Raw genomic sequence first — 13,482 nt, 5'->3', positions numbered from 1 at the left:
TTAACCCCTAATCCGCCTCACTAACCCTATCATAAATAGTATTAACCCCTAATCTGCCCTCCCTAACATCGCCGACACCTACCTTCAATTATTAACCCCTAATCTGCCGAGCGGACCTCACCGCTATTCTAATAAATGTATTAACCCCTAAAGCTAAGTCTAACCCTAACACTAACACCCCCCTAACTTAAATATAATTTACATCTAACGAAATAAATTAACTCTTATTAAATAACTTATTCCTATTTAAAGCTAAACACTTACCTGTAAAATAAATCCTAATATAGCTACAATATAAATTATAATTATATTATAGCTATTTTAGGATTAATATTTATTTTACAGGCAACTTTGTAATTATTTTAACCAGGTACAATAGCTATTAAATAGTTAAGAACTATTTAATAGTTACCTAGTTAAAATAATAACAAATTTACCTGTAAAATAAATCCTAACCTAAGATATAATTAAACCTAACACTACCCTATCAATAAATTAATTAAATAAACTACCTACAATTACCTACAATTAACCTAACACTACACTATCAATAAATTAATTAAACACAATTCCTACAAATAAATACAATTAAATAAACTAGCTAAAGTACAAAAAATAAAAAAGAACTAAGTTACAAAAAATAAAAAAATATTTACAAACATAAGAAAAATATTACAACAATTTTAAACTAATTACACCTACTCTAAGCCCCCTAATAAAATAACAAAGCCCCCCAAAATAAAAAATTCCCTACCCTATTCTAAATTAAAAAAGTTAAAAGCTCTTTTACCTTACCAGCCCTGAACAGGGCCCTTTGCGGGGCATGCCCCAAGAATTTCAGCTCTTTTGCCTGTAAAAAAAACATACAATACCCCCCCCCCAACATTACAACCCACCACCCACATACCCCTAATCTAACCCAAACCCCCCTTAAATAAACCTAACACTAAGCCCCTGAAGATCTTCCTACCTTGTCTTCACCATCCAGGTTCACCGATCCGTCCTGAAGAGCTCCTCCGATGTCCTGATCCAAGCCCAAGCGGGGGGCTGAAGAGGTCCATGATCCGGTCAAAGTCTTCATCCAAGCGGGGCAGAAGAGGATCTTCCATCCGATTGAAGTCATCATCCAGGCGGCATCTTCTATGGTCTTCCATCCGGAGCGAAGCGGCAGGATCCTGAAGACCTCCAGCGCGGAACATCCATCCGGCCCGACGACTGAACGACGAATGACTGTTCCTTTAAGGGACGTCATCCAAGATGGCGTCCCTCGAATTCCGATTGGCTGATAGGATTCTATCAGCCAATCGGAATTAAGGTAGGAATTTTCTGATTGGCTGATGGAATCAGCCAATCAGAATCAAGTTCAATCCGATTGGCTGATCCAATCAGCCAATCAGATTGAGCTCGCATTCTATTGGCTGTTCCGATCAGCCAATAGAATGCGAGCTCAATCTGATTGGCTGATTGGATCAGCCAATCGGATTGAACTTGATTCTGATTGGCTAATTCCATCAGCCAATCAGAAAATTCCTACCTTAATTCCGATTGGCTGATAGAATCCTATCAGCCAATCGGAATTCGAGGGACGCCATGTTGGATGACGTCCCTTAAAGGAACAGTCATTCGTCGTTCAGTCGTCGGGCCGGATGGATGTTCCGCGCTGGAGGTCTTCAGGATCCTGCCGCTTCGCTCCGGATGGAAGACCATAGAAGATGCCGCCTGGATGATGACTTCAATCGGATGGAAGATCCTCTTCTGCCCCGCTTGGATGAAGACTTTGACCGGATCATGGACCTCTTCAGCCCCCCGCTTGGGCTTGGATCAGGACATCGGAGGAGCTCTTCAGGACGGATCGGTGAACCTGGATGGTGAAGACAAGGTAGGAAGATCTTCAGGGGCTTAGTGTTAGGTTTATTTAAGGGGGGTTTGGGTTAGATTAGGGGTATGTGGGTGGTGGGTTGTAATGTTGGGGGGGGGGTATTGTATGTTTTTTTTACAGGCAAAAGAGCTGAAATTCTTGGGGCATGCCCCGCAAAGGGCCCTGTTCAGGGCTGGTAAGGTAAAAGAGCTTTTAACTTTTTTAATTTAGAATAGGGTAGGGAATTTTTTATTTTGGGGGGCTTTGTTATTTTATTAGGGGGCTTAGAGTAGGTGTAATTAGTTTAAAATTGTTGTAATATTTTTCTTATGTTTGTAAATATTTTTTTATTTTTTGTAACTTAGTTCTTTTTTATTTTTTGTACTTTAGCTAGTTTATTTAATTGTATTTATTTGTAGGAATTGTGTTTAATTAATTTATTGATAGTGTAGTGTTAGGTTAATTGTAGGTAATTGTAGGTAGTTTATTTAATTAATTTATTGATAGGGTAGTGTTAGGTTTAATTATATCTTAGGTTAGGATTTATTTTACAGGTAAATTTGTTATTATTTTAACTAGGTAACTATTAAATAGTTCTTAACTATTTAATAGCTATTGTACCTGGTTAAAATAATTACAAAGTTGCCTGTAAAATAAATATTAATCCTAAAATAGCTATAATATAATTATAATTTATATTGTAGCTATATTAGGATTTATTTTACAGGTATTTAGCTTTAAATAGGAATAAGTTATTTAATAAGAGTTAATTTATTTCGTTAGATGTAAATTATATTTAAGTTAGGGGGGTGTTAGTGTTAGGGTTAGACTTAGCTTTAGGGGTTAATCCATTTATTAGAATAGCGGTGAGCTCCGCTCGGCAGATTAGGGGTTAATAAGTGTAGGCAGGTGTCGGCGACGTTGTGGGGGGCAGGTTAGGGGTTAATAAATATAATATAGGGGTCGGCGGTGTTAGGGGTAGCAGATTAGGGGTACATAGGGATAACGTAGGTTGCGGCGGTTTACGGAGCGGCAGATTAGGGGTTAAAAAAAATATGCAGGGGTCAGCGATAGCGGGGGCGACAGATTAGAGGTTAATAAGTGTAAGGTTAGGGGTGTTTAGACTCGGGGTTCATGTTAGAGTGTTAGGTGCAGACGTAGGAAGTGTTTCCCCATAGGAAACAATGGGGCTGCGTTAGGAGCTGAACGCTGCTTTTTTGCAGGTGTTAGGTTTTTTTTCAGCTCAAACAGCCCCATTGTTTCCTATGGGGGAATCGTGCACGAGCACGTTTTTGAGGCTGGCCGCGTCCGTAAGCAACTCTGGTATCGAGAGTTGCATTTGCGGTAAAAATGCTCTACGCTCCTTTTTTGGAGCCTAACGCAGCATTTGTTTGAACTCTCGATACCAGAGTTAAATTTATGGTGCGGCCAGAAAAAAACCCGCGGAGCGTTAACAGCCCTTCTACCGCCAAACTCCAAATCTAGGCCTTAGTTTCCATTAAGGTGGTAAAGTTTGGAAACTGGTAGTAACATAAAAATGTTCCATAGACTTTAATGAAGATAAATGTTTTTACCACCAGTTTTAACAATTCACCACATCAAAGGAAAATAGGCCAAAGTCTATGGAGATATTTTATGTTACCACCAGTAAACTAGGCCTATATTTGGGACCTTGGGTTTAGTTTCCATTGAGGTGGTAAAGTTTGGAAAGTGGTGGTAACATAAAACATCTCCTTACACTATAATGGAGATAAAGGGCTTTTCATTGAGGTGGTAAAGTGTAAAAGAAAACTGTGATAAAAATCTTTATTTATATTAAAGTCTATGGAAATTTTTTATGTTACCACCAATTTCCAAAGTCTACCACCTCAATGGAAAAAGCCCACATTTTTTTGTCAGCAGTTTCCAAACTTTACCACCTCAATGAAAATGAGCCCTTGGTCTGGTACAAATTATGAGGGCTCAAGGAAAGCTATCTAGATTTGGGTGTATGATAGTCAATGTGGACATTTGCTCTCTACTATTGTGAAAAGGCTGGTAAAACTCATGAGGATCCTACCTTTTTTTCTAGGGAAACCATAGACAAAATCAAACCAATCTTAGACCTAGTTTTGATTGAGGTGGTGTATTTGGGAAACTGGTAATAACATGGAAACTTGACCCTACATGGGCCTAGTTTCCATTGAGTTGGTAACGTTTGGAAACTGGTGGCAAGAAAAAAAATCTCCATAGACGTTAATGGAGATACATTATTTTATCACCAGTTTCCAAACTTTACCACCTCAATAGAAACTAGGGGTAGATTTAATAAGCAGTGGATGCTGCTATCTACCCCCATAGTTTCAGGCTTGCCGGAAACAGAAGTTAAAAAGCAGCAGTCGGATAAGATCATGATGATTGACACCCCCTGCTAGCAGCCGTTTGACTGTGAAAGTGCAGTGGCGGCATTGCACAAGCATTTCTTCTTAAATGCTTGTGCAATGTTAAATGACGACAGCATACGCAATAGAGGGTGGACATTATTCACTATAGTCCTGGGTTTAATAAATTGACCCCTAGGCCTTAGTTTACAGGTTTGGCAGAATAACACTTGGATTGTTAAGATAAGAGAGAGTAGATAGACGTAAGAGGTTGGTGGTGAACCTAACACTTAATGATTTGTGCTAATCCTTGCTGGAAATATTACAATTTTTGCTTTATAATGATTAACTCTTTTGACAGATTCCCCATTTGACCCAACGTACATGTTAATATCATCCGTCTCCAATGTAATCTGCTCCGTCGTCTTTGGTGAGAGGTTTGACTACAAAGACAAGGAGTTTAAGGATCTTCTGTTCAACCTAAGAGAAATGACCAAACTTTTCAACAGTGCTACTGGGCAGGTTAGTCTTATGGATAAGATGGAGAATTAGGTTGCTCATTCCAAAGCCTCTTAAACTCATTTTATCTTTGTCTTTGGTTTTCCATTTTCACAGCTTTTTAATTTCTTTCCAAATGCTGTCAGCTATATACCTGGTCCTCATCAAAAGATTTTCACATATTTCGACAGTATAAAGGAATTTTTGAAGGAAAAGTTGGCTGCCCACAAAGAGTCACTGGATGAGAATTGCCCCCGGGATTTAATTGACTGTTTCCTTATCAAGATAAATGAGGTATTTTTTAAATATAAAAGGTGAACAATTATGGGAAGAGTTTTATTTTTTTTATTTTTTTCTCATTCATTTTTCAACTTTAAACAGGAGAAGAAAAATCCCAACACTGAATTTAATGATGATAATTTAATGAGCACTGTTAATGATCTATTTTTTGCTGGGACGGAGACTACAAGCATAACATTAACATATGCCCTCTTGATCATGCTGAAATACCCTCACATACAAGGTAACTTCCCTGTTTATGTTTTACCCAATATCAGTCTGAAGACTTTTTTCAACACGCCAAACTTAAAGGGACATAAAACCCATTTTTCAAGATTCTGATAGAGCGTACAATTTTAAACAACTTTCCAAATTATTCTATTATCAAATTAGCTTCATTCTCTTATCCTTTGTTGGAGCAGCAATGCATTACTGGGAGCTAGTTAAAAACATATGGCATATACTGTATGCATCCACCAATCAGCAGCTAGTTCCCAGTAGTGCATGGTTGCTCCTGAGTTTACCTAGGTTTGCTTTTCAACAAATGACACCAAGAAGACAAAGAACATTAGATTATAGAAGCATTATGTAAGCTCTTTAATTATTGAATAAATAAGTTTACAGTCTCAGTCTCTGTAATGTAATCTGCACCACTATATTTTTATTCTACATCAAAAAGCAGTTATCCTTATCTCCCATTCTCAGGCCATTTAAGGAGATTTATACATTTGGTGATAAAGTAATAATATTTTCATCTAGTTCAATGCCCTTAAAAGTTAAATTGTAATTAACCATAAAAAGTTAAATTATGCATAGGGAAAACAAAACAATGTGTAGTGCATCTATACAGTATTTGTATTGCCTGTTTTTACTGTAATTTAAATATAAAAATATTTATCTTCCCACCACCATAGAGGTTAGAGCACACTCATTGGATCTCAAATCCATGGCCCTAGTATATGTTACATTGTCTTTGTTTTTATTTCTTGTTATGCATGTTTATAACTCTTATTTGTCTTCAGAGAAGGTCCACAATGAGATTGATCGCGTGGTAGGCCATAATCGCTTGCCATCAATAGAGGACCGGAGCAAAATGCCATATACCGATGCTGTGATCCATGAGATTCAGAGATTTGCAGATATTGTGCCAATGGGGGTTCCTCATGCAGCCAGCAAAGACACAACCTTTAGAGGATACCATATCCCAAAGGTTAGAGGAATTCAACAAAGTTTTCTCTTTTCAATCCAAATGATCTGGTTTCAAACAACTTCCTTACATTTTCTTTTCCAATGCAGACTTTAACTAAAGTGCCCTCCTCTTTCTATTCTCTATAGAAAGGGGCTTTGTACTGTAAAATGTTAATGTTGTCCAAATGGTACATTTTACCTGCTGGAGTGTATTTAAATATTTGCAAACACATAATTTACCTTTATTTTGTTATTTGAAATAGCTTAATTTGCCTCTAGAAACTACCACCTATACTACAAATATGAATAACAAACATACGGCTAGATTACGAGTCTTGCGTTAGCCTTAAAAAGCAGCGTTGAGGGGTCCCAACGCTGCTTTTTAATGCCCGCTGGTATTACGAGTCTTGAAATGAGAGGCTCACCGCTCACTTTTTTGGTCAGACTCGAAAATACCACAAATCCACTTACGTCAATTGCGTATCCTATATTTTCAATGGGACTTGCATAACGCCGGTATTACGAGTCTTCCAAAAAGTAAGCGGTACAGCCTCTCCTGTCAAGACTGATACCGCATGTAAAAGTCAGTAGTTAAGAGTTTTATGGGCTAACGCCGTAGTATAAAACTCTTAACTAAAGTGCAAAAAAAGTACACTAACACCCATAAACTACCTATTAACCCCTAAACCGAGCCCCCCCCCCCATCACAAAAAAATATTTTTTAACCCCTAATCTGCTGAACCGGACATCGCCGCCACTATAAAAATATATTAACCCCTAAACTTCCGCCCTCCCGCATCGCAAACACTAGTTAAATTTTATTAACCCCTAATCTGCCATCCCTAACATCGCCGACACCTACCTACATTTATTAACCCCTAATCTGCCGCCCCCAACATCGCCGCAATTATATTAAATGTATTAACCCCTAAATCTAAGTCTAGCCCTAACCCTAAACCCCCTAACTTAAATACAATTTAAATATATCTAATAAAAATTACTACAATTCACTAAATTATTCCTATTTAAAACTAGATACTTACCTATAAAATAAACCCTAAGACAGCTACAATATAACTAATAGTTACATTGTAGCTAGCTTAGGGTTTTTTTTTATTTTACAGGCAAGTTTGTATTTATTTTAACTAGGTAGAATAGTTATTAAATAGTTATTAACTATTTAATAACTACCTAGTTAAAATAAAAACAAAATTTACCTGTAAAATAAACCTAACCTAAGTTACAATTACACCTAACACTACACTATAATTAAATTAATTACCTAAACTAAATACAATTAAATACAATTTAAAAAAACTATCTAAAGTTTTAAACTAATTACACCTAATTTAATCCCCCTAATAAAATAAAAAAGCCCCCCAAAATAATAAAAAGCCCTACCCTATACTAATTTGCAAATAGCCCTTAAAAGGGCCTTTTGCGGGGCATTGCCCCAAAGTAATCAGCTCTTTTACCTGTTAAAAAAAGTAAACCCACCACCCACACACCCAACCCTACTCTAAAACCCACCCAATACCCCCTTAATAAAACCTAACACTAACCCCTTGAAGATCACCCTACCTTGAGAAGTCTTCACCCAACCGGGCCAAAGTCCTCAACGAAGCTGGGCGAAGTGGTCCTCCAGACGGGCAAAAGTCTTCATCCAAGCCGGGAAGAAGAGGTCCTCCAGACGGGCAGAAGTCTTCATCCAGGCAGCATCTTCTATCTTCATTCATCCGGCGCGGAGCGGCTCCATCTTCAAGACATCCGACGCGGAGCATCCTCTTCAAACGAAGTCCAACTGAAGAATGAAGGTTCCTTTAAATGATGTCATCCAAGATGGCATCCCTTGAATTCCAATTGGCTGATAGAATTCTATCAGCCAATCGGAATTAAGGTAGAAAAAATCCTATTGGCTGATGCAATCAGCCAATAGGATTGAAGTTCAATCCTATTGGCTGATCCAATCAGCCAATAGGATTGAGCTTGCATTCTATTGGCTGATTGGATCAGCCAATAGAATGCAAGCTCAATCCTATTAGCTGATTGCATCAGCCAATAGGATTTTTTTCTACCTAAATTCCAATTGGCTGATAGAATCAGCCAATCGGAATTCAAGGGACGCCATCTTGGATGACGTCATTTATAGGAACCTTCATTCTTCAGTTGGAATTCGTTTGAAGAGGATGCTCCACGTCGGATGTCTTGAAGATGGAGCCGCTCCGCGCCGGATGGATGAAGATAGAAGATGTCGTCTGGATGAAGACTTCTGCCCGTCTGGAGGACCTCTTCTTCCCGGCTTGGATGACGACTTCTGCCCGTCTGGAGGACCACTTCGCCCGGCTTCGTTGAGGACTTCGGCCCAGTTGGGTGAAGACTTCTCAAGGTAGGGTGATCTTCAAGGGGTTAGTGTTAGGTTTTATTAAGGGGGTATTGGGTGGGTTTTAGAGTAGGGTTGGGTGTGTGGGTGGTGGGTTTTAATGTTGGGGGGGTATTGTACATTTTTCTTACAGGTAAAAGAGCTGATTACTTTGGGGCAATGCCCCGCAAAAGGCCCTTTTAAGGGCTATTTGTAATTTAGTATAGGGTAGGGCTTTTTATTATTTTGGGGGGCTTTTTTATTTTATTAGGGGGATTAGATTAGGTGTAATTAGTTTAAAAAACTTGTAATTATTTTATTATTTTCTGTAATTTAGTGTTGTTGTTTTTTCGTACTTTAGATAATTTTTTTAAATTGTATTTAATTGTATTTAGTTTAGGTAATTAATTTAATTATAGTGTAGTGTTAGGTATAATTGTAACTTAGGTTAGGATTTATTTTACAGGTAAATTTGAATTTATTTTAACTAGGTAGCTATTAAATAGTTAATAACTATTTAATAACTATTCTACCAAGTTAAAATAAATACAAACTTGCCTGTAAAATAAAAATAAACCCGAAGTTAGCTACAATGTAACTATTAGTTATATTGTAGCTATCTTATGGTTTATTTTATAGGTAAGTATTTAGTTTTAAATAGGAATTATTTATTTAGATATATTTAAATTATATTTAAGTTAGGGGGGATAGGTTTAGGGTTAGACTTAGGTTTAGGGGTTAATACATTTAATATTGTGGCAGCGACATTGGGGGCGGCAGATCAGGGGTTAATAAATATAATGTAGGGTTTGGCGATGTTGGGGGCAGCAGATTTGGGGTTAATAAGTATAATGTAGGTGGCGGCAGTGTCCGGAGCGGCAGATTAGGGGTTAATAATATTATGCAGGTGTCGGCGATGTCGGGGGCGGCGGATTAGGGGTTAAGTGTAAGATTAGGGGTGTTTAGACTCAGGGTTCATGTTAGGGTGTTAGGTGTAGACATAAATGTTTTTTCCCCATAGGAATCAATGGGGCTGCGTTAAGAGCTGAACGCTGCTTTTTTGCAGGTGTTAGGTTTTTTTTCAGCCGGCTCTCCCCCATTGATTCCTAAGCTGAAATCGTGCACTAGCACGTTTTACCTGCTTACCGCTAACGTAAGCAGCACTGGTATTTAGGTGAGATGTGGAGCTAAATTTTGCTCTCCGCTCACTTTTCTGCGGCTAACGCCAGGTTTGTAAAGACCCGTAATACCAGCGTTGTCTGTAGGTGAGCGGTGAGGGAAAACTGCTAGTTAGCACCGCACCCCTGTTAATACAAAACTCGTAATCTCGCAGATATTCTCTTTAGAAAAACTTTGTCAACAGGAGACATTAGCACTAATTAATCTTATAGTGGGGGACAAGAGGGGGAAATTTTATATATGAAATAGCTGCTTGTGTTTATTTAACCCTCCAGTCATAATTAGCAATTCAAGACCTAACATAAATAACATTAGCAGATCTGCTTTACTTGCAGGCTCAGCCCCCTGTTATGGGCATGTCCTATGTGATGGGTTTAATTAGCAAAATCCTTTATTTTGAATACAAACAAAAACATGAAGGATCAATTTCCCATAAATGTAATACTATGCTCTTTGTAAAACAAGTAATTTGGAACAAATTAAGGAAAAACACATTTTATAATACAGTGTCCCATTAACAGGTTTCTACAAATGAATCTAATAGCTATATAGAAATGAGATGTGCTAGAGTTTGGAATAGGCAAATTTGGTAAACCTATCCCTTTCCTAACATAATCATTATCTTATGGTACATTTTGGTCTTTTTCTAAACACTGAATCCTTAAATTTGCTATCATTATCATAAATATTGTAAGACAAATTATATTTTAATTTATTTTTCTATATCAGGGTACGACATTGTTTCCGGTATTAACTTCTGTCCTGAAGGATCCAAAGTATTTCAAAAATCCACAACAGTTTGACCCCAATCATTTTCTTGATGAAAACGGAGGTTTTAAGAAATCTGAGAATTTTATTCCATTTTCTGTAGGTAAGATCAATAAGTCACCAATAATAGTTCACTGGCTTCAAGAAAAGGCATACGGTCATCTTACAATTCCTAAGTGAATAGGCCTGCCAACTTCCCTCCACAAAAATACTGAGCAAACTGGGGTACACTGGTAGGTGGGATTCACAAAATGTTTCCCCCCAAAAGCTTTACATTAGCCCCCAACTCTTGATCCCATTATGTATATTTTTCACAACTGAGCAGTATGTTTACCCCTTGGTAGCCAGTAACATACATATCAATTATTTTACCTCTGACTGCCAGATTTCACCCTCTTGATTGCCCCTCACTTCTGTCTGCTCCATATTTGTAACACATTTAGGTATAAAAATGTCTTTTATATTTATATAACACTCAGGAACTTAAAAAAAAAAAAACTGAACCTTTAACCCCTTCGCTTCAGGGACTTTCAGAGAAAAACGTGCCCAAAATAACGGAGAATTTTTAGCATTTTTGCTATCACTCCATTTAAACAGAAATAAAGCCTTGTCTTGTTTTTATTTACCTGTCAAAACTATATATATATATTTTAAGTAGACAACCCAAAGTATTGACCTATGCCCATTTTGGTATATTTCATGCCACCATTTCACCGCCAAATGCAATCAAATAAAAAAAAATTGTTAATATTTTCACAAACTTTGGTTTTCTCACTTTAATCATTTACATACTGCTTGTGCAATCATGGCACCAATGGTTGTAAAAGTTTCTTTGGGATCCTCTTTGTTTAGAAATAACAGACATATATGGCTTTTCCATGGCTTTTTGGTAATTAGAAGGCCGCTAATTGAAGCTGTGCATCGCACTTTTATTATTCCCGGCAGCGAAGGGGTTAATTAGGTAGCTTAAAAGTTTAATTTTAGCTTTAGTGTAGAGATTACCCTCTCAACTGATACTTCCCAACCCCTGATCCCTCCTAAACAGCTCTCTTCCCTCCCACAATTCCCACTGGTCTTAGGTACTAGACAGTCTGCCAGTATGAAAATGTCTTTTTTTTTTTTTTTTTTTTATAAATTATTTTTTATTTTATTTTGATATTTTCTGCAGTGTAGGATCCCCCCTTACTCCCCAACCTCCCTGATCTCCCCAAACAGCTTTCTAAACCCCCCCCCTCTATTAGCCACCATCTTAGGTACTGGCAGCTATACTTTTTTATTCTTTTTTTTTTAAATTATTTTCTGTAGCGTAGTGTCCCCCCTACCTCTCCCCTCCCGCGATCATTAGTTAGGGCATCCCACACACCTTTTTCTGTAGTGTAGTAGCTGCCCCATCCCTCCGTGTCCCTTTATTAATTTTTTTCTGTAGCCTAGGGCCCACCCACTCCCTCCCTCCTCTGCTGCTTGGCCGCCCACCCGCCCGCACCAGTAATGATCGTTACAGACGGTGATACACACAGTGTCAACATCTGTAACAATCACGCATCTGCCCTCATAAGGAACCGGAGCGCCAATCGCGCTCCAGTTCCATATGCGGCAGATGCCTGGAGCTTCAGGAACTCCAGCTCTCTGCTGTAACTTAAAAGCCGAGACTGCTGGAGCTTCCTGAAGCTAAGACGTATATATACGTCTTGCGGTACGATGAGCAAAGTACCACAAGACGTATATATACGTCTTATTGTGTGAAGGGGTTAATTGGCCAGTATTTTCAGGAAGATTTTACAAAACAGCCTGATAAAAATACTGGACTGTCCAGTTGAAAATTGGACACCTGGCAACCCTATACCTGTAACCTGAATAATCTAAAGTCAACTCACTAGTGGTTTATAAATGTTAGAGTTGAGATCTTAGGAAAGTTCCATGTGTGCAATATATATATACATTCCAACAAATTGACAGTTAGGGCACACAACAAATGATCTGTGAGGCATCATCAGGGCAAACGCAGCGGACTTGAATATGCAACTCAATACAACTTCCATATATAGGTCAGTCCTCCCATATATTCCATTCATCTCTCAGGTTCGCTTCCATCATATAAACTGTAGTTTTGAAAGGATACAGAATCTGCCTTTTGGTTGGAAGATCTATAAACTCTAGATAGAGCTTCCACTTCCCCAGGAAACGTGACACTCTGGCACATACATCAAATAAGGTATTCACACTGTTCATGTTTTAGATATTTCAATACCATCTGCTTCAAAAATACAAAAGTGGGTGCTTTTCTATGAAGCTATCTGTGAAACACACATTTTCTAGCCAACAATACACAAATAATAAAAAACTTTATCTAACTTTTAACTAGACCTCTGATTGGTAGTTGGTAAAAAAAAAACAGAATGTTGAAGCGTAAGAGTTAAAGGTAAGTGTGTTATTTTAGATAACCAAAAGGAGACACATCCCCAATAGTTATGGATCTTGGTGCAGTACCAAGGTAGTGGATAAAATCTGGATCTGGATGTGAACATTTACTACAGACATTAGAGAAGTTTTTCCTCCATTTGCTCAGTCTATTTGGGGTAAGGTAGTCTTGATAACTCTCAGCTGAGATTCTCTAAGGTCCGCCGCAAGAGTCGCTGACCTTGTCAAAGTCAGGCTGTCATATATAATCTTAGTTGAGGGTATTCTAGCTATTTTTTTATTCCAGGTGTTCAAGAGCTTCTGTTGCATTGTAGGGATTTTAGCTTGTATTAATACTTTATTCCTAATGCGCAACTTTGCTATATCCCCAATCTATAGAGTAGAGGTTAGGCCTAACGGTGTGGGGTTCCAGAATGTCATGCAATTCTGTAATATATGATTTATGTAGTGACACCAATTTAAGAAAAACGTTCTGCGCTAAAAAATCCCCAAGAGCAAGCGTGATAAATGCAGGGAATTAATATATATATATATATATATATATATATATATATATATACACACACGATTGTAGG

The 13,482-nt window shown here is 37.9% G+C and overlaps 1 protein-coding gene across 1 annotated transcript in view; it reads left to right on the top strand.

Annotated features, from left to right (window-relative positions):
* LOC128666851 (cytochrome P450 2C15-like) overlaps positions 1 to 13,482 on the top strand; it is a 40,134-nt gene that overhangs the window by 13,596 nt on the left and 13,056 nt on the right. The window contains exons 4-8 of the mRNA XM_053721653.1: positions 4,580 to 4,740; positions 4,834 to 5,010; positions 5,098 to 5,239; positions 6,018 to 6,205; positions 10,451 to 10,592. Of these exons, the coding sequence (XP_053577628.1) occupies positions 4,580 to 4,740; positions 4,834 to 5,010; positions 5,098 to 5,239; positions 6,018 to 6,205; positions 10,451 to 10,592 (810 nt within the window). The remainder of the gene's footprint in view (positions 1 to 4,579; positions 4,741 to 4,833; positions 5,011 to 5,097; positions 5,240 to 6,017; positions 6,206 to 10,450; positions 10,593 to 13,482) is intronic.

Source organism: Bombina bombina, chromosome 7, assembly GCF_027579735.1.
Source record: "Bombina bombina isolate aBomBom1 chromosome 7, aBomBom1.pri, whole genome shotgun sequence".
NCBI lineage: Eukaryota > Metazoa > Chordata > Amphibia > Anura > Bombinatoridae > Bombina > Bombina bombina.
The sequence above is the reverse complement of the archived record's forward strand: the minus strand, read 5'-3'. Positions and strand labels throughout refer to the sequence as shown.